The 25,063-nt window shown below is 43.9% G+C and overlaps 1 protein-coding gene across 1 annotated transcript in view; it reads right to left on the minus strand.

Moving 5' to 3' along the window:
- Positions 1–25,063, minus strand: part of DIAPH2 (diaphanous related formin 2) — a 1,824,032-nt gene that overhangs the window by 1,153,096 nt on the left and 645,873 nt on the right. Inside the window, exon 17 of the mRNA XM_082263377.1 lies at positions 18,428–18,763. Coding sequence (XP_082119503.1) covers positions 18,428–18,763 — 336 coding nt within the window. The remainder of the gene's footprint in view (positions 1–18,427; positions 18,764–25,063) is intronic.

The raw sequence follows: 25,063 nt of genomic DNA on the forward strand, positions 1-25,063 counted from the left end.
TCCCTCCCAGCCACCCACTGGGCACCCTCCCTCAGGGTTGGCTGGGACCACATAAATATTCAGATTGTAGATTTGACTCTCCCAACCCACTACTTTTCAGAACCCCCCCAGAAGGCAGGGGGAAGCAGTCAAAGCCGCTGATTGATTGTGAAAGCAAGGTATCGCTGCTCACAGGTAAGTCGGCATAATCAAAGTAAGTAGTTCATAAGGGGTGTAAGCCCTGTCACTGCAGCAGTGGTCAGAACGAACCCAAATTCGGATGGCTGCACTCCCAAAGACGATGTAAAAACCATGTAAAAAAACATTTTAAATCGTCTTTGGGAGTGCAGCCATCCGAATTTGGGTTCATTCAGTCAAACCCCCAGCCTGTGAAACTCAGAGCAGACCAGAGCAATCGCCAGCTGCTCCACTAATTACAGAACTAAATAAATACTTTAACTACTTGCCGACCGTCCGCCATGTATTTACTGCGGCAGTGTGGCTCTATTGCTCTAAACGACGTACCTGTACATTGTTTCATTCAATAGCCACTAGATGGCGTGATCCTGCTGCTGGAGGCACGATCGCACCATGATTGGCTAGCGGGGATTATCTATTAATGGGTTCCGGCGAACCTGATGTCCATCGGCCATCCGCGATCATTCCAGGGAGAGGCAGGACAGCGATCTGCCTATGTAAACAAGGCAGATCGCTATTCTGACAGGGAGGAAACGAAGGGGCTAATTAGGAACACAGATATCGGTCTTCCTCCAGTCAGAGCACCTTTCCCACACAGTTAGAAAGCACCCCCTAGGGACAGATTTAACCCTTTGATCACCCCTGATGTTAACCCCATTCCTGCCAGGGTCATTAGTGCAGTTACAGTGTATATATTTTAGCACTGATCACTGTAATAATGTCACAGGCCCCCAAAAAGTGTCAGTTAGGTGTCCGATCGGTCCGCCGCAATGTCTCAGTCCCGCTAAAAATCGCTGATCGCCGATATTACTAGTAAAAATAAAAAAATAAATACAAGAATAAATAATAATAATAATAAAATAATAATAAAAATAAAAATAATAATATATAATCTATAATAAATAATAAATTAAATAATAAATAAAAAAAATGCTATAAAAATATCCCCTAGTTTGTAGACGCAATAATTTTTTGCCCAAACCAATCAATATACACTTATTGGGATTTTTTCTTACCAAAAATATGTAGCAGAATATATATTGGCCTAAACTGATGAAAAAAAATAGATTTTTCACATTTTTTTATCGGGAATGTTTTATAGCAGAAAATAAAAAATATAATATTTTTTTTAAAAGTTTTGTTTATAGCGCAAAAAATAAAAACCGCACAGGTGATCAAATACCACCAAAATAAATGTCTATTTATTGGGAAAAAAAGACATCAATTTTATTTGGGTACAGCATTGCACGACCGCGCAATTGTCAGTTAAAGCAACGCAGTGCCGTATCGCAAAAAATGGCCTGGTCATTAAGGGGGGTAAACCTTCCGGAGCTGAAGTGTTTAAATGCCAGGCTTTATGTATGCATGGCTTTAACTGCATCATCCCTGGACCACAACTCATAATAATAGCGGAGGAGCGCCGGGTGCTGTAAAATTTCCATATTATAATATCCCCGACCTCCCGCTGCCCTCCATTGCAGTGTTCCTTTTACCTTATTTCTCTATGTTACCCTGGGGGTCAATATGAATATTCTTTGGCAGTACAAAAAGAAAAATAAATTGTGAAAGAACAACAAGAAAGAAAAATTGAGCTGAAGGTCATTTAATTATTGAAATCCCACAATATTCATCAATTTGGATCCCTCTATCGGAGAAGTTCACAAAAGGAATTAAAGGTACAGTGCAGTCCAAATGGCAAACCAAGCCTGGAGACACATTTTTTTATTATTGTTATTTTTAATTTAGTAATTTTTTTTATATCAGGGCCCCCACAGAGCACCCCCCCTCTCACATTAAGGTCCCACAGAGCCCCCCCATCCCATCCCACATCAGGGTCCCCACAGAGCACCCCCCTTCTCACATTAGGGTTCCCACAGAGCCCCCCATCCCACATCAGGGTCCCCACAGAACACCCCCCTCCTCATATTAGGGTCCCCACAGAGCCCCCCATCCCATCCCACATCAGGGTCCCCACAGAGCACCCCCCCTCCTCACATTAGGGTCCCCACAGAGCCCCCCATCCCATATCAGGGTCCCCAAAGAGCACCCCCCTCACATTAGGGTCCCCACAGAGCCCCCCATCCCATATCAGGGTCCCCACAGAGCACCCCATCCCATATCAGGGTCCCCAAAGAGCACCCCCCCTCACATTAGGGTCCCCCCAGAGCCCCCCATCCCACATCAGGGTCCCCACAGAACACCCCCCTTCTCATATTAGGGTCCCCACAGAGCCCCCCATCCCATCCCACATCAGGGTCCCCACAGAGCACCCCCCCCTCCTCACATTAGGGTCCCCACAGAGCCCCCCATCCCATATCAGGGTCCCCAAAGAGCACCCCCCCTCACATTAGGGTCCCCACAGAGCCCCCTACCCCATCCCACATCAGGGTCCCCAAAGAGCACCCCCCCCCTCACATTAGGGTCCCCATAGAGCCCCCCCATCCCATCCTATCCCATCCAACATCAGGGTTCCCAAAGAGCACCCCCCTTACATTAGGGTCCCCACAGAGCCCCCCCATCCTATCCCATCCAACATCAGGGTCCCCAGAACTGCTCCTACTCACGTTTTTAGGCTGAGGCTGACACACAGGACTCACTGTGCTGTGCTGGCCTGGAGTAGCTGGAGGGAGGAGGTGGGTGGAGCCAACATTCCACTTGGTGCGAAGGAGGAAGGAGGCTCCGCAGTGTATGGTGGGGCCTCACTCTTCTCAGATGACATCACTGGTTGCTAGACGCCGGGCGGCGATAGCAACCAGTGCACTGCAGTACAGGCCAGCAGCGTGGCAGCTCTGCCGCTGCTACTGGCCTGGGCTGGGACTCCGGAGCAGGGGGACTCACTGGTGGTGACTGGTCTGGCTCTGGAGTGGGAAATGAGTGTACCCGGTACGCTAAGGCTCACGGAGAGGTGGCGGTACGCTCAAGAGCCATATTTGGAAGTGGCGGTACTGGGTACCGGTGCGTACCGGCCCACTTAAAGCATTGCTCCAGTCCATCTTCAATCTGGAAATCCCATTTGTATACTTGACTTATGGTGTAGGAGGGACATTCAAAAACACATCCACTACCGGCTCCCTAGTGTCTCTCACAGTCATGTAAGGCATTTCTCCACCAATCACACTTAGCCTGACTTGGAAGTTCGATCCTGATTGGAGATGCATAGAGCAGAGAGAGAGAGAATCAGAAACATAGCATAAATTAACTGGTCGTGGACACCAGTGTGAATTTTGGCATTAAATTTGGATTTAGTTTTAGTCATAGCCTTTTGAATAAAATGCCATTTTAGTTTTAGCCCCATTTTAGTCATCGTATTTTAGTCGACTAAAACCTCCAGTACATTACAACTAAAATGTGTTTACTTAAATTGTAATGCAATATTTAAGCATTTCTATAGAGTTTCCCATTGTATACTCCTGGAGTAACAAGAAATCTAAAAACATGTTGTTATTTATGGTATTAAGGTTTGAACAAATTCACAGATACAGATTTAGCCAGTCTGGATAGTCTGAGAAGGCCTGTAATGCTGCACAGTGCTCTGGAAGGTGGTCTGAGGAGGCCTGTAATGCTGCACAGTGCTCTGGAAGGTGGTCTGAGGAGGCCTGTAATGCTGCACAGTGCTCTGGAAGGTGGTCTGAGGAGGCCTGTAATACTGCACAGTGCTCTGGATGGTGGTCTGAGGAGGCCTGTAATACTGCACAGTGCTCTGGATGGTGGTCTGAGGAGGCCTGTAATACTGCACAGTGCTCTGGAAGGTGGTCTGAGGAGGCATAGTATGCTGTACAGTGCTCTGGACGTGGTCTGAGGAGGCTGTAATGCTGTAGAGTGCTCTGGACGATGGTTTAAGAAGGCCTGTAATGCTGTAGAGTGCTTTGGACAGTGGTCTGGGGAGGGCTGTAATGCTGCAAAGTGCTCTGCGTGGTGGTCTGAAGGGGGCCTGTAATGCTGCAGAGTGCTCTGGGCGTTGGTCAGAGGAGGCCTATAATACTGCACAGTGCTCTAGAGAGTGGTTTGAGGAGGCAGGAAAAAGGCTGCAGAGTGCTCTGGATGGTGGACTGAGGAGGCCTGTAATGCTGTAGAGTGCTCTGGATGGTGGTCTGAGGAGGCCTGTAATACTGCACAGTGTTCTGGACAGAGGTCTGAGGAGCCCTATTATGCTGCATTGTGCTCTGGAGGGTGGTCAGAGGAGACCTGTAATGCTGCACAGTGCTGGATGGTGGTCTCAGGTCTGAGAAATGGCCTGTAATGCACAGTGCTCTGGATGCCGCAATGCTGGTGGTCACTGGTCAGAGGAGACCTGTAATGCTGCACAGTGCTGGATGTGGGTCTCAGGTCTGAGGGATGGCCCTGTAATGCACAGTGCTCTGGATGCCACCATGCCGGTGGTTACTGTCAGAGGGGACCTGTATTGCTGCACAGTGCTGGATGGTAGTCTCAGGTCTGAGAAATAGCACGTAATACACAGTGCTCTGGATGCCACCATGTCGGTGGTCACTGGTCAGAGGGGACCTGTATTGCTGCACAGTGCTGGATGGTGGTCTCAGTGCTCTGGATGCACGGTGGTCTGGGGGGAGACCTCAGGTCTGCTGTAGTTGTAATGTACACTAGTACTACACACTCACAGCAGTGGTGTATTTTGGTTTTGTGCTGCCCTAGGCAAGACTAAAATTGGGCACCCCCCCCCCCTTCCTATATAAATTTGCCCCACTCCTTTTTTAACGGATGGGACTTCCTCCAAAATTGAAGGACTACAAGTCCCAGCATGAACCCCTGAGATCTCAAAAGAGAGGGGGGTTAAAGTGGATGGGAGAGAGAGAAGGGTGAGAGAGAGAGAGGGGGGATGAGAGAGAGAGAGACGGGGTGGGGGTGAAAGAGAGGGGGATGAGAGAGATGGGGGGGTGAGAGAGAGCGGGGAATCAAAGAGTGAGAGAGAGGATGAGAGGGAGAGGGGAATGAGAGAGAGAGAGAGGATGAGAGGGTGTGAGAGAGAGAGGGGAATGAGAGAGAGAGAGGGGTATGAGAGAGAGCTAGAGGGGGATGAGAGAGAAAGAGAGAGAGGGTGAGAGAGGGGATGAGAGAGAGAGAGGGGGGGTGAGAGAGAGGGCGTGAGAGAGGGAGAGAGAGGGGGTGGGAGAGAGAGAGAGGAGGGGTGAGAGAGAGGGGGTGAGAGAGGCCGCTCTAGCAACCAGTGGCCAATAGAGTCTCAGGTGGCTTTTTTGCTGCCCCCCTGCAAAGTGCCGCCCTAGGCCTGGGCCTTGTTGGCGTAGGCCAAAATACAGCACTGACTCACAGTCTGCTCTCTGGACGTTGGCGGTCGCCTCATGATTTGGAATTCGGGAGTGGGAGGCTCATTGGAACCCGGGAGGCCTGCCTGTAATGCACAGTGCTGCTCTGGTCTCTGGCAGTTGGCAGGGTGCACACAGTCCCTTCAATTTGCTTGCTGGGAGCGGAAGAAGGCGGAGCTCCGTGAAAAATGGAAGTTAGTTTACGAGGGTAAACGTCCCTGCCTCACATTTTTGTCTTAATTTTCGTCATAGTGAAAAAAAACTATTTTACTGCTTTTTTTTTTGTTATCATTGCCAAAGTCCATACAAATTACTTAGAACCACAAAATAAAACGTGGTTCTTTATTCTCTAAAGGAGGCGGTACTGGGATGCGGGTAGGGGGTGGAACCAAGAGTTGGTGCTCAGAGGAGGGTAGGGGCAGAGACAAGGGGTGATTTTAATAGGGGGAGTTCCTGCTCCTATTTTCTGAGAAAAAAAAGCCCTGCATACAGGTACAGCAGTTTGTGCAGCCAAGTCAGCCTGCCACAGTATATCTCGGTATTTACTACTAAATATTTATAGCGCAAAAAAAAAAAAAAAAATTTGCAGATATGATCAAATTCCACCAAATAATAGCTCTATTTGTGGGGAAAAAAAAGGACATCAATTATATTTGGGTACAGCGTCCCACGACCACGCATTTTCTGTTAAAAAAACGCAAAGAATTGCCATTATGGGGGAAAATCTTCAAGTCCAGAACTAGTTAAATATAGCATTTTGTTTGTTTTTTTATATTTAATGATATGCAGCTTGGAGATCTGGGATAAGAGACAGATCTGATCCATCCATGAAGCGGATATTGCAGTGTGTAAGGTGACAGGCGTCTGGCGTGAGATCCAGGCATGATGGCTTACAGCGAAGACACGCAAAAACCGACTTCTTATAGTCCCACCGAGATCAGACAATTTTTTTTTAATGTGTATGTTGCGGTTGGTTGGTTGCATTTAATGACTGATTATTACAGACTCCTCCGGCGCTCTACAATGCAGCTTTCTACGTTTTATCAGTGTGCCGCCATCATTGATATAGAACTAAATTATCAACCAAACTTGACATAGATCAACCAGTAATGTGCTAACATAGGACGGAATGAAAATGGAGTGAAAAAAAAAAAAAAAACTAAAAAAAAAAAAAAAAATGGAGTGAAAATGGTGAATTTTAGTAAATGGTGAAACACTTGACAAAAGTTTCAGAAGTGGATCCGGTTAAGTACTTCTGGACCGGAAGGATTTCCCCCCTTAATGACCAGGCTATGTTTTGTGATTCGGCACTGCGTTACTTTAACGGACAATTGCACGGTCGTGCGACGCTGTACCCAAATAAAATTGATGTCCCCTTTTTACCACAAATAGAGCTTTCTTTTGATGGTATTTGATCACCTCTGCGGTTTTTATTTTTGGCGCTATAAACAGTCGCGCGCCTGCAGCTAGGGGGCTCCCGCCCCCACTCAGCAGCGGGGACTCTGATGCACGGGGCAGGCGGCTCAGATTGCTCTGAGGAAGAGGCACGGCCTCGAAACGCGTCAGCCCTCCGTCTTCACGAGACATTGGACTTTTAAAAAGATGCTGCTCTATGGAATTGAAATGCTGGATTATTACGCATGTTTGGGAGTAGCCGATTTTAAAACTTATGTTATTAAAAGCTCGCTGAGGATAATGCGCTAGGCTGGTGCGCCCCTTTCTTTGTTTTTATTTGCTCACAGAGCGCCTGGGTTCCTTCTATATAGGATCACAGGTCTCTGTAATCATTTCACAAGCCCCGCCCCCATACAGTTAGAAACACGACCCTAGGTTCACATTTAACCCTTTGATCACCCCTAGGTTAACCCCTTCCCTGCCAGTGTCATTTTTACAGTAACAGTGCATATGTATAGCACTGATTACTGTAGTAATGTCACTGGTCCCCCCAAAAGTGTCAAAAATGTTAGTTAGGGGTCCGATCTGTCCGCCGCAATGTCGCTGTCCCGTTAAAAATCGCAGATCGCCGCCATTACTAGTAAAAAAAAAAAAAAAAAGACATAAATCTTTTCCATAGTTTGTAGACGCGATAACTTTTGCGCAAACCAAAGTACGCTTGTTGCGATTTTTTGTTATTACCAAAAATATGTAGCAGACAACAAATTGGCCTAAAATGTTAAAAAATTTTGATTTTTAAATTTTTTTTTTTTTTGGGAATGTTATATAGCAAAATGTGAAAAATATTGTTTTTTTTTTCAAAATTGTCGCTCTATTTTTGTTTATAGCGCAAAAAATAAAAAATCGCAGAGGTGATCAAATACCACCAAAAGAAAGCTCTGTTTGTGGGAGAAAAAAAAGTCATCAATTTTATTTAGGTACAGTGTCGCAACGACCGCGCAATTGTCCAATAAAGTAACGCAGTGCCGAATTGCAAAAAATGGTCTGGTCATTAAGGGGGCAAATCCTTCCGGTCCAGAAGTGGTTAAAATACTTGATTTATTGTACTTTTTGTCTGCATTTATTTATTTATGTATTTTTTAATAGTGACGGGGTCACTTCAAGCAAATCCTAAGAGTCGGTTCACACTATGGCGACACGACTCTGCACTACTTCGGGAGGCGACTTGTCAGTCCTGTGCACCGCGACTTCGGCGCGACTTGCACAGACTTCATATAATGGAAGTCAATGCAAGTCGCTCCGAGGTCGCCCCGAAGTAGTACAGGACCCTTTTTCTAAGTCGGAGCGACTTGTGTTGCTCCTATTAGAACGGGTCCTGTAGCGGTCAATGGACCGCGAGGGACCGCGACTTGTCAGGCTGACAAGTCGCTCTAGTGTGAATGGAGTCTAAAGTGGCAGCTGATAAGATTGAATGACCCCTTCCCAAAGCCAGTTTGCACACAGGGCCGGGACAAGGGGTGGGCAGGAGGGGCGCAATGGTTTATTGCAGGGATGGAGGGGCACCTTGACCCTAACCCTAAGGGATGGGGGGGGCGCAGTTTGGCATCCTTGCCCTGGGCACTGGATGACCTTGTCCCGGCCCTGTGTGCAAACTGGCTTTGGGAAGGGGGTCATTCAATCTTATCAGCTGCCACTTTAGGATGTAATTGAAGAGACCCCGTCACCTTTAAAAAAAAAAAAAAAATTGCACTGTTTGCACATCTATTTTCCAGCTGCCGAAAATGGCAGTTATTAAAGGGGAACACACAGAACCTATATGCTTAGTGTCAATCTCAATCTTTCATCTCAAGCTAGACAAACTGCTGGAATCTGGTTGCCATTGACAATGCTGCTCTTATTGGAGAAAACTCCCCAGAACTCAACGAGAAGCATTGATGGTTATGAAGCGTGCTGGAAAGAAATATAATGATTTATTCTGCATTGAAGGCTGCGCTTTTCTTTTTTTTCTTTTTTTTTTTTTTTTGTAGCTTTAAAGCTTCAAGCAAAAAAATGCAGGACACTTTTTTTTCTTTTTTTCCCTTTATTTACACATTTTTCACTCCCAAAGGACGAATGCCACTTGTGGTGTTTAATGTTATCGTTTGTAAAATTCTGTCGAGTCGCAGACCGGCTCTTGTCTACACTTATTATTCTGACGTTAATGATGCGACGAGCCCTCCGGGGCCCTATCTGAATAATAACAATAAACAAATCCCAGAGACTGAAGTTTTTTTTTTTCCTTTTTTTTTTTTTAACTGAAATGAAATTGTAAAAAAATAGGTTATGATTCTGAATTAATCTTAATTTCCTGTATAGAAAACTTGAGTGTCTCTGCTATGGGAATATTAATATTGTCTGGCTATGCCCACGGGGAGAGGCCAGGCATAGATTACTTTTATTGGTGAACTATAGATCCAACCATCTTCAGACTAAGAAAGTATTTGAAGTATAACCCCAATTTTCATTTGAAGTATAACCCCAATTTTCATAAGGAGGGTAAGCATCTCCTCCAACTTGGTTGTAAGATAACGAGAATCTTAGCAACAAGAGATAATCATCACCGTAGCAGACCAGACAAGTACCGGGGGCCTGGAGCTTTTCTGGGTATAAATGATATATGAGGCCAGCAATATATAATACATTTAAAATGTTACCCCCCCCCCCCTCCCTAAGTTACCCCTCTTTATCATGTTCTAGAGTTGGGAGGTATAAAGATGGCTCTGTCTATGGCCTCTTCTAATCTGGTTGGTTGGTGCTGCACTAGTTCCCAATGTGCTTCCTATTTGCGGTTTCTTTAAGTCCAGTACACCTATCAATCCATCCTCTGCAGAAAGCCCTGATGAAGGAGACTCTGAGCACCCAAAACGTGTTGGCTATTTACTTATTTATTTATTATTATTATTATTTATTTACTTATTATTTATTTATTTATATGTCTTGTTCAATAAACCATTTACTGGAAACATCTCATTCTTCCTATACACTATAGACCAGCCTTTCTCAACCTTTTCCCATCACACCCTTACAAGAATTTTCTAGTCGTACAAGAACCTAATTCATTGCAAGTAAGCAATAAAAAGGGCCCCGTATATTGGTGGGAAAAGGGAAGAATGCCCCTTATATTAGTGGTATATGGTAAGAATGCTCCTTACCTTGGAGGTGAATGGGAAGAATGCCTTTATTGGTGGTGTATGGGAGGAGTGTTCCTTACATTGGTGGTATATGGGAAGATTGCTCCTTGCCTTGGGGGTCATTGAGGAAAAAAATGCTCTTATTGGTGGTGTATGGGAAGAATGCTCCTTACATTGGTGGTCAATGAGAATAATGCACCTTACATTGGTGGTCAATGAGAATATTGCACCTTACATTGGTGGTCTTTGGGAAGAATGCCCCTTACATTGGTGGTCAGTGTGAAGAATGCCTCTTACATTGGTGTTATATGGGAAGAATGCTCCTTACATTATTGATCAGTGGGAAGAATGCGCCTTCTATTAGTGGGAATTGGAAAGAATGCCCCTTACATTGGTGGTATATGGAAAAAAAATTCTTGTTACATTGGTGTTCATTGGGAAGAATGCCCTTTACATTGGTGGTCATTAGGAAGAACGCCCCTTACATTGGTGGCAAATGGGAATAATGCTCCTTACATTAATGGTTAGTGGGGAGAATGCCCCTTACATTGGTGGCATATGGGAAAATTGCTCCTTACATTAATGGTTAGTGGGAAGAATGCCCCTTATATTGGTGGTATATGGAAAAAATGGCCTTGGGAAGAAGGCCCCTTACATTGGTGGTCTGGTCATCAGGAAGAATGCCCTTTACATTGGTGGTCAATGGGAAGAATGCCCTTATTGGTGGTGTATGGGAAGAATGCTCCTTACATTGGTGATAATTGAGAATAATGCCCCTTACATTGGTGTTATATAGGAAGAATGCTCCTTACATTATTGATCAGTGGGAAGAATGCCCCTTATATTATTGGGAATTGGGAAGAATGTCCCTTAAATTGGTGGTATATGGAAAAAATTCTAGTTACATTGGTGTTCATTGGGAAGAATGCCCTTTACATTGGTGGTCATTAGGAAGAACGCTCCTTACATTGATGGCAAATGGGAATAATGCTCCTTACATTAATGGTTAGTGGGAAGAATGTCCCTTACATTGGTGGCATATGGGAACATTGCTCCTTACATTAATGGTTAGTGGGAAGAATGCCCCTGATATTGGTGGTATATGGAAAAAATGGCATTGGGAAGAAGGCCCCTTACATTGGTGGTCTGGTCATCAGGAAGAATGCCCTTTACATTGGTGGTCAATGAGAAGAATGCCCTTATTGGTGGTGTATGGGAGGAATGCTCCTTACATTGGTGGTATATAGGAAAAATACTCCTTACCTTGGGGGTCATTGAGAAAAAATGCCCCAATTGGTGGTGTATGGGAAGAATGCTCCTTACATTATTAATTGAGAATAATGCCCCTTATATTGGTGGCCTTTGGGAAGAATGCCCCTTACATTGGTGGTCAGTGGGAGGAATGCCTCTTACATTGGTGCTATATGGGAAGAATGCTCCTTACATTGGTGGTATATGGAAAAAATTATCTTTATATTGGTGTTCATTGGAAAGAATGCCCTTGACATTGGTGGTCATTGGGAAGAACGCCCCTTACATTGGTGGCATATGGGAATAATGCTCCTTACATTAATGGTTAGTGGGAAGAATGCCCCTTATATTGGTGGTATATGGAAAGAAGCGTCTTGGGAGGAAGGCCCCTTACATTGGTGGTCATCGGGAAGAATGCCCTTTACATTGGTGGTCAATGGGAAGGATGGCAATCTTATAACAATGGTTCGAATTCCACACTTTTATATAACTAAGACGATCATTGGTAATACTGCCACTGTCCCATCAAAATAGTGTTGGCCCTGGAACTATGTGAGCACTATCGGATGGGGAGTCAACTAGCCACAGCTCAAGGAGCCCTAGGCAACCTCTGGAGGAGCTCTAGGCAACCTCTGGAGGAGCCCTAGGCAACCTCTGGAGGAACCCTAGGATTCCACAGGACACAGATTTAGAATATTTGCTTTAAACTTCCTTATCTCCGGCTGATATTAGTTCTTGGGACTTTTATTGTTGGCAATATAATGCATTGTACCTGATCTATTAAATAAATAAGTGTAATTTGATCTTAAATATAAAATAGAGTCTAGACTGTTCACTCTAAAAATTCCCAGTCCTATTTTATGTTCCAGTCCAGGTCTATTCTTGACAATGATGTTTCTAAAAAAAAATGGGCTTCCTGGATTTGTGGCCCTTTGCTCGTAAAAAAAAAAAAAACCCAAAAGATTATTTTGGCAACTACAAGCCAAAATTGACTCAAACATGTTCTAGGCCTAAGAGTTTTAAAGGTGTCCTTGCATTACCATTAATCGATATGCAGAAATATAACATTTTCTTTTCACTGAGAATAACGGGGGCTCAGCTTGCTGGAAGCCTTTAAAACCATAAGTAAATTTCAGCAGGAGTTTGATAGACTGCCCGGTTGTCAGGATGAAGGCAAATGATTTGAGGAATGGCTTATCTCTTTTAGTAAGCGATGTGATTGAAGTAAGACATGTAGGTGAAAAATGTTATTGCAGGGTGTTTAGAAAAAGTGATGGCGGACAGTTAAAAAAAAAACAAAGAATTTATGAAATTTTAGCAGGCTTTTTTTGCAAATTAAGAAAACAAAATGGGGGAATCCGATCCTAATAATAAAGAATTTGTATAATTCAGTGTAAAAAAAAACAAAACAAAATCCATAACAAATACAATGACCAAAAAAGTAACTAAAGTGCTAAACAATTTACTAAAACCTTTTTTATGGAACGCTTGATATTAAAATAAGTTGTCAATAACACATAATAAGCCACAATAAATGTATTTCCAAAGTGAACAGTCACAGCATCACTTTACAATCAAAAAGAATAAGCAACAATTGCATATCAAATTACACTATATTGTCAAAAGTATTGGGACGCCTGCCTTTACACGCCCATGAACTTTAATGGCATCCCAGTCTTAGTCTGTAGGGTTCAATATTGAGTTGGGCCAACCTTTGCAGCTATAACAGCTTCAACTCTTCTGGGAAGGCAGTCCTCAAGGTTTAGGAGGGTGTCTATGGGAACGTTTGACCATTCTTCCAGAAGCGTAAGCACTGATGTAGGACGAGAGGGTCTGACTTGCACTCCACTCTAATTCCCAGAGGCGTTTTATTGGGTTGAGGTCAGAATTCTGTGCAGGCCAGTCAAGTTCCTTCACCCCAATCTCACTCATCCATGTCTTTATGGACCTTGCTTTGGTACTGGTGTACAGTCATATTGGAACAGGAAGAGGCCATCCCCAAACTGTTCCCACAAAGTTGGGAGCATTAAATTGTCCAAAATGTCTTGGTATGCTGACACCTTAGGAGTTCCCTTCAGTGGAACTAAGGGGCCAAGCCCAACCCCTATTAACCCCACACCATAATCCCCCCTCCACAAAAGGATTTGGACCAGTGCACAAAGCAAGGTCCATAAAGACATGGATGAGTGAGTTTGAGGTGGGGGACCTGCACAGAATCCTGACCTTAACCCAACAGAATACCTTTGGGAAGAATTAGAGCAGAGACTGCGAGCCAGGCTTTCTCGTCCACAAATTCTCTTCTGGAAGAATGGTCAAACATTCCTATAGACACACTCCTAAACCTTGAGGACTTTGACCAGCGCTTGTGAGGTCAATGGTACATAGGTGAATGTTCATGTACAGTCTAATGCATGCATCCCAGTGCATGAACATGGGGGTATTCAGTCACTTGTGATGATGGGGTGTAGGAGTAGACGTTTGGATGGATGGGGTGGCTGCCGGCTCCCAACAGAGCTAGATGGAACTCTGTAAAAAACAAGCAAGGGAAATGGGGAAAGAGCAGCGCCACCTCAGTGCAGATTTAAAAGTTGGTTTATTTCAAAAAAGCAATCTAAAACTCACAGATAGGAGATAAAAGGCCAGCATATAAAAACGGCCATCTGCATCACTTCAGGGAGAACTTGGAGGTGGAGTGGAGAAGCCATTGGTCAGGGGTGTGTTGGTGGTGTCCGGCACTTCCTGGTTCCTGGGGTGGAGTCGAGAAGCCGCTGATCCTGGTTCTTGGTGTCGGTGGTGTCTGGCACTTCCTGGTTCCTGGGGTGGAGTGGAGAAGCCGCTGGTCCTGGTTTCGGTGGTGTCCGGCACTTCCTGGTTCCTGGGGTGGAGTGGAGAAGCCGCTGGTCCTGGTTCCTGGTGTCGGTGGTGTCCGGCACTTCCTGGTTCTTGGGAACCAGGAATTGCTGGACACCACTGAAACAGCCCAGACCAGCGGCTTCTCCACTCCACCACCAAGTCCTCCCTGAAGTGATGCAGATGACCATTTTTTATGCTGGCCTTTTATCTCCTCTCTGTGAGTTTTAGATTGCTTTTATGAAATAAACCAACACTGGGGTGGCGCTGCTCTTCGTCCCCCCACCCCCCCTTCCTCAACTCAATATTGAACCCTACGGACTAAGACTGGGATGCCATTAAAGTTCATGTGAGTATAAAGGCAGACGTCCCAATACTTTTGACAACATAGTGTATATATATATATATATATATATATATATATATATATATACACACACTGTATATGTAATATAAAATCACATTTTTTAAAATCTCACAGACTGACAGTGAATACATTTTCGCCGAATGGGTCAGTAAATCATTTTTCCCTCCTCGATTCTTGCTACCAGATCAAACTAGCTACATTCTCGGCTAAAGTAAAAAGCAGCGTCAGTGAGAGAGAGATGAAAGGCATATCTGACACATTCGTCACCAGACCAAGAAACCGTTTTAGCATAAGCCGAAATCTGACTATACAACCCTACCTATCAGAAATAAAATTGCCGACTTCATAGGAACTGCGCGCCTCACTGTCTGTCAAGGCTGCTTCCTTTTTGATGCAGAGGCACACTTCAAAAATCCGGTTGTCTTTAAATCTCGACATGCGAGACTATTTCGGCTCATTTGAAAAGCCGGTAGCGCACCTTGGGACGGCTTGTTAACAATATATTAATAATTGTTTTGGCAGGTGACTCCGTGAATTCCCAGGCAGAGTATGGAAATGACAGAATTAATTTTGATCCTTGTGATATCCTGTTATTGATGGTAAGTCCGGTCTCTCGAAGATAAGGGGGAGAAAAAGTCGACATGTGCGTTTTGTGCTTTCATTCCTTCAATATTAATCCGCTCTCCGAGAACCAGGTGCTCAACCGCTCCAGCTAATTAAACTTAATTTAAAAGTTTGGGATCTCACAAGCTTCAGCTAACAAACAACTGGTTTTACCTTGAGTTGCGATGAACTCGGTCTGAACAAAAAACGTATCTACCGTTTCCAGAGGCAAAGCAAATTTAAACTAAAATAATAAAAGTTATTCTCGGTTTGTGAACTTGGGAGGGTTGCAGATCTTAGCTGCTTTCTTAAAACAGACACCCAAGATTATTTTGTGTCTTTTCTTTGGACCAAGAATGTATTACAGTTGCATAATAAACGTGGGTCTATGGTAGTCCCTATAAAGAAGATAGTGAAGGCCAGGGGTCTCTAAAATTTCTAAACAAAAGGCCAGTTTTCTGTCCTTCAGACTTTAGGAGGCCAGATTGTGGTCAGTAGGGGGGGGGGGGGGATTAGTGGGAGTAAACAATGTTTTATGTTTGGTGGTCAGGGGGAGCAAAGAAATTACATTGAGCCTGATGTTCATAGGTGCAGGAACAGTGCTCCGTCATTGGTATTAGGGGAAGGAATAATGCCCCATCATTTGTATCAATAGGAGGGATAGTTCCCCATCACTGGTATCAGAAGGAGGAATAGTGCCTTATTATTGATGTCACTGGAAGAAATAGTATCCCATCATAGATATTAATGGAAGGAATAGTGCCCCATTATTTGTATGATTGGGAAGAATAGTGCCCCATTATTTGTATAATTGGGAAGAATAGTGCCCCATCATTGGTATCAGTGGAAGGAAAAGCACCCCATCATTGGTGTCAGTGGGAAGAAAGAGTATCCCATCATTGGTATCAGTGGAAAGGAATAGTGTCCCATTATTGGCATCAGTGGAACGTAATAGGTTCTAATCATTGGTGTCAGTGGGTGGAATAGTGCCCCACTATTGGTATCATTGAGAGGAATAGTGCCCCATCAGTGGGAGGAATAGTGTCCCATCTTTGGTGTCAGTGGGAAGGATTAGTGTCTCATCATTGGTATCAGTGGGAGGAATAGTGTCCCATTATTGGTATCAGTGGGAAGGATTAGTGTCTCATCATTGGTATAAGTGGGAGGAATATTGTCCCATTATTGGTATCAATGGGAAGTAATAGGTTCTCATCATTGGTGTCTGTGGGAGGAATAGTGTCCCATAATTGGTATCAGTGGAAGGAATAGTGTCCCATCATTGGTACCAGTGGAAGGAATAGCACCCCATCATTGGTGTCAGTGGGAAGAAAGAGTATCCCATCATTGGTATCAGTGGAAAGGAATAGTGTCCCATTATTGGGTGTCAGTGGGAAGGAATAGTGTATCATTATTGGTATCAGTGGGAAGTAATAGGTTCTAATCATTGGTGTCAGTGGGTGGAATAGTGCCCCACCATTGGTATCACTGAGAGGAATAGTGTCCCATCATTGGTATCAGTGGGAAGGATTAGTGTCTCATCATTGGTGTCAGTGGGAGGAATAGTGCCCCATCATTGGTATCAGTGGAAGGAATAGCACTCCATCATTGGTGTCAGTGGGAAGAAAGAGTATCCCATCATTGGTATCAGTGGAAAGGAATAGTACCCCATAATTGGTGTCAGTGGGAGGAATAGTGCCCCCCATCATTGGTATCTGTGGGATGAATAGTGCCCCCCATCATTGGTGTCAGTGGGATGAATAGCGCCCCATCATTGGTGTCTGTGGGCAAAATAGCACCTCATCATTGGTTTCAGTGGGACCTTGTGGCAAGCTTACAAAGCACATAGGAGCATGGTACATACTACTACATATACTTTGTTCCCTAGGGGAGAAAATTGTAGTTAATAATCATTGTCTTCTTCCTTTGGGGATGGCTTCCCCTGCCAGGAGAACACAATGGCTCAATGAAAGGAATTTCCCTGTCAACACTATCTGTGTTGAAGGGGGAATCAAGCAAATTTCTTTCCTGAAACACGTGGTCGCAGGAGAGAAATTTGCTCCATCTATGGCCGACCTTAGTTCATACCTACAGGTGTGACTAAGCGTTAGAGTGTTCCTATGCCTCGCATATAGGGTAACCCATACATTTCAGTAGGCTGCTCTATGCACAAGAAATACAGAAAATAAGTCTGACTCTTCTAAAAATGTGTGGCACCATGCGGATTTTGCATGTGTTAAAATGGACGCATTTGAAAATGCGGAGGGGGGGGGGTGCCATTAACAGTTAGTAGCACTGCCATGCATCTGCTAAAGGGAAAAGCATTTCTGTGCGTGATTTTTAACACATTCCTGACACACATAGATGTGAACTTTACCGAACTGTAAGGCAGCAACTTCATAAAGGGGATGTTCTCCCCAAACTGATATAGCAGCATTTGGTAGATGCTGAAGAGGTAAACTAGCTGAAAGTCTCTCCTATCACTTGGCAACTTTATTGATGAGTTCCTGGGTCTGTACACTTGCTGTGCCCATTATGGGGGCTCACACTATCTCTGCTGGATCTTTATTTTATATGGGACACACATAGATAGGCAGGGACACCCAGTGGTGTATTTTGGTTTTGTGCTGCCCTAGGCAAGACTAAAATTGGGCGCCCCCAACTAAATTTGTCCCACCCCTTCCTGTTTAAGATACACCCCTTCATTTGTTATTATTATTGAAGCCCTCAGTTCTGCTTGCAGGCACGCAGACTGGTGGACGGCCCCCTGACCCCCCATTTATTATTCACTGCTTCCCCATCCCCCCATGTATTAAATATACACTGACCCCCCATATATTATATATACACTGACCCCTATGTGCACTGATCCCCCCCCGTCACCCCATGTATTATATATACACTGAACCCCAATATATTATATATACACTGACCCCCATTGTACTATATATACCATAACCCCCAAATATTATATATACACTGACCTCCCATGTATGATATGGGGCTTTTTGGGGGCGACAGACAGATTTTACTCCCGACCCAGTCCACCCTAATAAGACCCAGGAGCATTTTTTGGTGACGCCCCCCAAGGAAAGTGCCGCCCTAGGCCTGGGCCTTGTTGGCCTAGGCCAAGATACAGCGTTGGGGACACCCAAAACTTCTAGGTGGAAAGGAACAGAGCTGGAAATTATGGCGAGGAGATCTTGTTGTTGCAGCATCTAAGATATATAAGCATCCTGGGGCTGGCTCACCAAACCATGCTTAACCTACAACTAAAATAAAACTTTCTGGATGGAGGGACCCTTTGGACTTAAGATTTATTAAAAATTGAATGTTACCTTTGACCAGTTGATCTTCTTCATGGCAGTCTCTGGTGTATACGCTTTCTTTGGCTTCATTCCAAAGGGTAAAACTATTGGTGGTGGAACCATAGGTCCAGGAAATCTTCCACCCCCAAAAGGTGGAGGGGGCCGTGGGCCTCCAAAAAGAGGTGGAGGAGGTGGAGCACCAGGAGGTCCAAAGCCAGGCGGTGGTGGTGGAGGAGGAGGGCATCCCCCTGGAAGAGGTGGAGGTGGGGGAGGACCTGGGATCGCCCCACCAGGAAAAGGTGGTGGTGGAGGTGGGGGTGGAGGTCCTCCACCTGCTGGTGGTGGTGGGGGCCCAGGTTTGGCACCCTGGAACAGAAGACAGAAATAAAACCATAAGTAGACATGGTAATATTGTTATCAATAAATAGGCAGTTCCTCCTTAAATAAACGACTGTACAAACAATGTTATGTAACAATACAATCATTTACAACCAAAGCCATTTCTTAATCCAACTCCAGGATTATTTCCACAAGCCACAACCCTTCCTGCAATCCTCACTTTTTTTTTTCTTCAAAGATTGTCCAGATACCTTAAAACTACACAGTGTGGGTGGTTTTGAGCAGTGCTTGTGTATCGTGTTTGGACGCCCATTGCTGTATGTAAACGACATACCCTAATCTTACAGTACAGGACACAGGCTTCATATTCTTAGACCCTGGGTTATAGGCTTGTTCCTTTAGGTAATTTGCACTGGCAAAGCTTTGAAGGGCACCCCCTCCTGACAAACTCCTATATAATCCCACCTCACTCTGCGAGACCTACCACCCCACTCTGCGAGTGCTAATTTCCTAAGGTGAAAAAAAGGTCTCCTTTATGGGGAAATCTTCATATTTGGATGCCCAACGCCGTCTGTGAACTATAGTTTGGTGAATGCAAGGCTCAAGAAACATAGAAACATAGAAACATAGAAACATAGAATGTGTCGGCAGATAAGAACCATTAGGCCCATCTAGTTTGCCCAATATATCTGAATCCTATGAATAGTCCCTGGCCCTATCTTATATGAAGGATAGCCTTATGCCTATAGAAGTAAAAGTAAGAGAGGATGAGGGACGCTGCACACCACTATCACAACAGGTGAAAGGAAATATGAACAGCCTCAGCTTTGAGCTCCTCCAAGGCCCTTTCTCGGATGCATTTCGCCCCACCCATTGGGGCTTAACCATAGCGCTAGATCATCATTCGCTATGATTAAGCCAGGGCTTAGGAGGAGCTCAATGCTGAGGCCGTTCACATTTCTTTTCACTGGTTGAGCTAGTGGAGTGCAGAGTTTCTGATACCCTCATACCTCCCTGCTTCCCGAATTAAGCATAAGACAGCCTTATATTCCTATATATACCAAATTAGTGTAGCGCTAATAAACAGACAAAAAATGTGCATATGAGTGCCACATAAATCATAAATACACGTGTTGTGACGCAACATAAACAATACAGTCCACAGAAACGTGAGTCTAATAAATGGAGAGCTGTAATCCAAAGACGGAATCCCAACAGATGGTGGGGCAGGAGGGAAGACACCCGTGAAAGGTAATGAGAGCTTACCAGAATATATGGGCCCCCAAATGTGGCAAAAATTTGAAAAGTTCAAGGGGGCCGAATACTTTCGCAAGGCACTGTAGTTTAATTCCACTTTAAAGTTGGTAATTGAGAAAAATCAAACCAAAATGTATTTTTTTCTGGAATCAGGATTTTTTTTTTTTTTTTTTGCTAAAAGAAATGTATGATTTTTTTTCTATGTGACAAAGCATTCATTTTTCCTCCCCTCGGAAAATTATAAGCTTTTACCGAACACCGAACTATTATTGGCCAGCTTTCTCCAATACATGGCCAATCAGCGGTAAATGGTCTATCATTTCTATTAACTGCATTGACTCGGTATCTGGAGAAATATTTGGGCTGGAAATCCATTGCAGATCCCAGATAGAAAAAATAAAAAAAAATCAGGCCAGAGACGCTGAATATAACAAACCGCCGCCGAGCGTTCTCATTTTTATGTTTTGGATGTTCCTGGCAACAGCAGAAAGAGAATATAATTGCGAGAGCCTAAATTATCATCGCAAATCTGTCATGTTCACATTATCACTGCTGCAGAAAATCCATCTGCTGAAATTATTATTATTTTTTTTTTTTTCTCGCAGCCGGGACGAAATGCCAAATGAACTGGAGCTCGCTCTTGCACGTTTCCATGTCACGTGTCGCGTTGAGACGAAAGCTGGTCGTAGACGTGAGATGACAGCAGAGGTGACAGGCTTGAGGATGTGGCAGTGGCATGCAATGCGGGCCAATCACCTTCTATGGATGCCTTAAAGGGACAATCTGATCAAAAGGTATATTTTAGCTGTAAAATGGCGTTGGTGACCAGGGCGAATGGCGACTATACCCTCTCCATCATTTGACAGTGCTTGTGCCTACAGATTGGCTCTTAGACCCAAACACAGGGAAGGAATTGGGGGGTCACATGTACCTATACCTGGAAGAACTAGTTATTGTCACCCAGTGCGATGGAGGCACCTCATCACAGGGATGTAAACTGAGGACATCTGGTCACCCTAACTTAACATGCATTACAGTAAAGCACATGTTCCTGCTATGAGATGATGTCAATAAATCAGAAGGATTTGAGATGGATACCAGTTATATTTGGCTTTGTGATGAAATTAGGGACATTTTTTCTCCAACACAGCCCCCTAAATTTGAGAACTGTCACCGGAAACTGGGGAGGTCTGGTTACCCTAATTTAATATGCGTCATGGTAAAGTATATGTTCCTGCAACAAGATAGTGCGAACACGGGTTCAAAAAGAGAAATGATGTGAAAAGATGCATTTTATATTTGGATTTGGGACCAAATTGAGGACAATTTGTTCTTGGTGACAGCCCCCTAAAATCGAGGACTTTCCCCAGATACTGGGGACATCCGAGCACCCTAATTTAACATGTGCTATGGTAAAGAATATGTTCTTGCAAGGAGATGCTGTGATCAGGCCTCCAAAAATTAAAAGGATGTAAAATAGATAAATGGCTTTAATGTGAAATTGGGGACAATTTTTCTTCCCGAGAACAACCCATTAAGATTGGAGACTGTTCCCCGGATACCGGATATATCTGATCACCCTAATTTAATGTGCATTTCCATAAAGCACATGTTCCTGCAAGGAGATGGTGTGGTCAGCCCGCCAAAAAAGAAGGATGTGATATGGATACAATTTAGGAGATGGTGTTGATGGACCCTCAGTAAATCAGAAGGATGCAAAATTGATAATTTTTGGCTTTGTGATGAAATTGGGGAAATTTTTTCTCCAGCACAGCCCCTAAATTTTAGAATTTGCCCTGGAAACCGGGGAAATCTGGTAAAGCACATGTTCCTGCAACAAGGTAGTGTGAACACGTGTTCGAAAAGATGAAGGATGTGAAATTCATACATTTTATATTTGGCTTTGGGACAAAATTTGGGACATTTTGTTCTTGGTTACAACCCCCTAAAATAGAGGACCGTTCCCAGATACCGGGGACATCTGAGCACCCTAATTTAATGTGCATTACCGTAAAGCACATGTTCCTGCAAGGAGATGGTGCGATCAGCCCGCCAAAAAAGAAGAAGGATTTGATATGGATTCAATTTAGGAGATGGTGTTGATGGACCCTCAGTAAATCAGAAGGATGCAAAAATTGATATTATTTGGCTTTGTGATGAAATTGGGGACATTTTCTCTCCAGCATAACCCCCCAAAATTTGAGAATTTGCCCTGGAAACTGGGGAAATCTGGTAAAGCTCATGTTCCTGCTACAAGGTAGTGTGAACACATGTTCGAAAAGATGAAGGATGTGAAATACATGCATTTTATATTTGGCTTTGGGACATTTTGTTCTTGGTTAAAACCCCCTAAAATAGAGGACTGTCCCCAGATACTGGGGACACCTGAGCACCCTAATTTATTGTGCATTACCGTAAAGCACATGTTCCTGCAAGGAGATGGTGTGATCAGCCTGCCAAAAAATCAGAAGGATGGGATATGGATACAATTTATATTTTTGTTTTGGTACAAAATCTGGGACATTTTTTAGTACAATTCCTTAAAATCGGGAATAGCCCCCCGGAAACCGGGGATGCCTGGTTACAGCAATTTAACCTGCGTTACAGTAAAGCACATGTTCCTTCAACAAGATGGGGTGAATGAGCCCTCAAAAATCAGAAGGCTGTGAAATGGATAAAATTTAAAAATAACTTTGGGATAAAATCGGGGACATTTTTTTCCTGGTGATAGTCCCTGAAAACTGGGGACATTTGGTCACCCTTTTTTAGCGTATGTTACTTTAAAGCACATATTCCTGCAATTAGATGGTGTGATATGTCCCTCAATAAGCAGAAGGATGTGAAATGGATACAATTTATATTTGGCTTTGGGAAGCAATCGGGACATTTTGTTTCCTGGCTAAAATTGAGAACTATCCCCAGAAACTGGGGGTGTCTGGTTACCCCAATTTAATGTGTATATGGATAAAACACATTTCTGGAAATGGATACAATTTATAACTGGCTTTGGGACAAAGTTGGGGACCGTTTTCCTGGTCACAGCCTCCTGAAATTGAGGAATGTCCCCAGAAACTGGGGGTGTCTGGCACGGCACACATAAATCTGGAACTGTCACCAGAAACTGAGGACGCCTGATTGCCGTAATTTCACCTGTGTTATGGTAAGCACATATTCCTGCAATGAGATGGTGTAAATAGGGCCTCAAAAACAGAAGGATGTGAAATGGATACAGTTTATATCTGGCTTTGGGGCAAAACTGGGAACGTTTTTTTTCCCGGGCACATCCCCCTAAAATTGAGGAATGACCCCAGAAACTGGACATTTTACAGCAACATGGTGTGAATTGCACCTCTAAAAGCAGAAGGATGTCAAATGGACACAATTTATATTTGGCTTTGGGATGATATCAGGGACATTTTTGTTATCGAGCATGGCCGCTAAAATTGAGGACAGTCCCCAGAGACTGGAGGCATCAGGTCACCCCGGTTGAATATGCGTTATGATAAAGCACATGTCCCTTACAAAACAGAAGGATGTGAAATGGATACAATTTATATTTGGCTTTGGGATGAAATCAGGAAAAACATTTTTTCATGGGCACATACCCCTAAAATTGAGAATTGTCCCCAGAAACTGGGGGCGTGTGGTCACCCCAATGTAATGTACATTATAATAATGTACATGTTCCTGTGATGAGATGGTGCGAATGGACTCTCAAAAAGCAGAAGGATGTAAAATGGATACAATTTATATTTGGTTTTGGGAAGCAATCGGGGACATTTTATTTCCTGGCTAAAATTGAGAACTATCCCCGGAAACTGGGGGTGTCTGGTTACCCCAATTTAATGCGTATTATTATAAAACATGTTTCTGGAATTGGATACAAATTATAATTGGCTTTGGGACAAAATTGGGGACCTTTTTCCTGGTCACAGCCTCCTGAAATTGAGGAATGTCCCCAGGAACTGGGGGGTGTCTGGCACGGCGCACTAAAATCTGGAACTGTCCCCAAAAATTGGAACTGTCCCCAGAAACTGGGGATGCCTGATCGCTGTAATTTAACCTGTGTTATGGTAAAGCACATATTCCTGCAATGAGATGGTGTAAATGGGGCCTCAAAAAGTAGAAGGATGTGAAATGGATACAATTTATATCTTTGGGGCAAAACTGGGAACGTTTTTTTCCCGGGCACATCCCCCTAAAATTGAGTAATGACCCCAGAAACTGGACTTTCTGCAACAATATGGTGTGAATGGGACCTCTAAATGCAGGACCTCTAAATGTGAAATTGATACAATTTATATTTGGCTTTGAGATTAACATTTTTGTTCCTGGGCACGGCTCACTAAAATTGAGGACAGTCTCTAGAAACTGGGGGATCCTGGTCACCACAATTGAATGTGCATTATTACAAAGAACATGTTTCTGACATTTTTGTTCCTGGGTACGGCCCGCTAAAATTAAGAAATGTGCCCAGGAACTGGTCACCTTGATTTAATGTGCGTTATGATAAATCCCATTTTCCTTAAAAAGCAGAAGGAAGTGAGATGGATACAATTTATATTTGACTTTGGGACAAAATTGGTGACATTTTTTCCCAGTAACGGCCCGCTAAAATTGAGGACTGTCCCCAGAAACTGGGGGCATCTGGTCAACCAAATTTAATATTTGTTATAATAAAGCACGTTTCTGTAACAAGATTGTGTAAATGGGACCTCAAAAAGCAAGAGGATATGAAATGGATACAATTTATACACTGCTTGGCCAAAAAAAAAGGTTGCCACCAAAAGAAAAAAAAAAAAATAGGTCACACACACACTAATATTTTGTTGGCTTTGATTACGGCACGCATTCACTGTGGCATTGTTTCCATAAGCTTCTGCAATGTCACAAGATTTTTGTCCCTCCAGTGTTGCATTCATTTTTCACCAAGCTCTTGTATTGATGATGGGAGAGTCGGAGCGCTGCGCAAATCCTTCTCCAGCACATCCCAAAGATTCTCAATGGGGGAAAGTTCTGGACTCTGTGGTAGGGATCGACCGATATCGTTTTTTCATTGCCGATATCTAT

Source organism: Pelophylax lessonae (assembly GCF_965119305.1).
Source record: "Pelophylax lessonae genome assembly, chromosome: 7".
Taxonomy (NCBI): domain Eukaryota; kingdom Metazoa; phylum Chordata; class Amphibia; order Anura; family Ranidae; genus Pelophylax; species Pelophylax lessonae.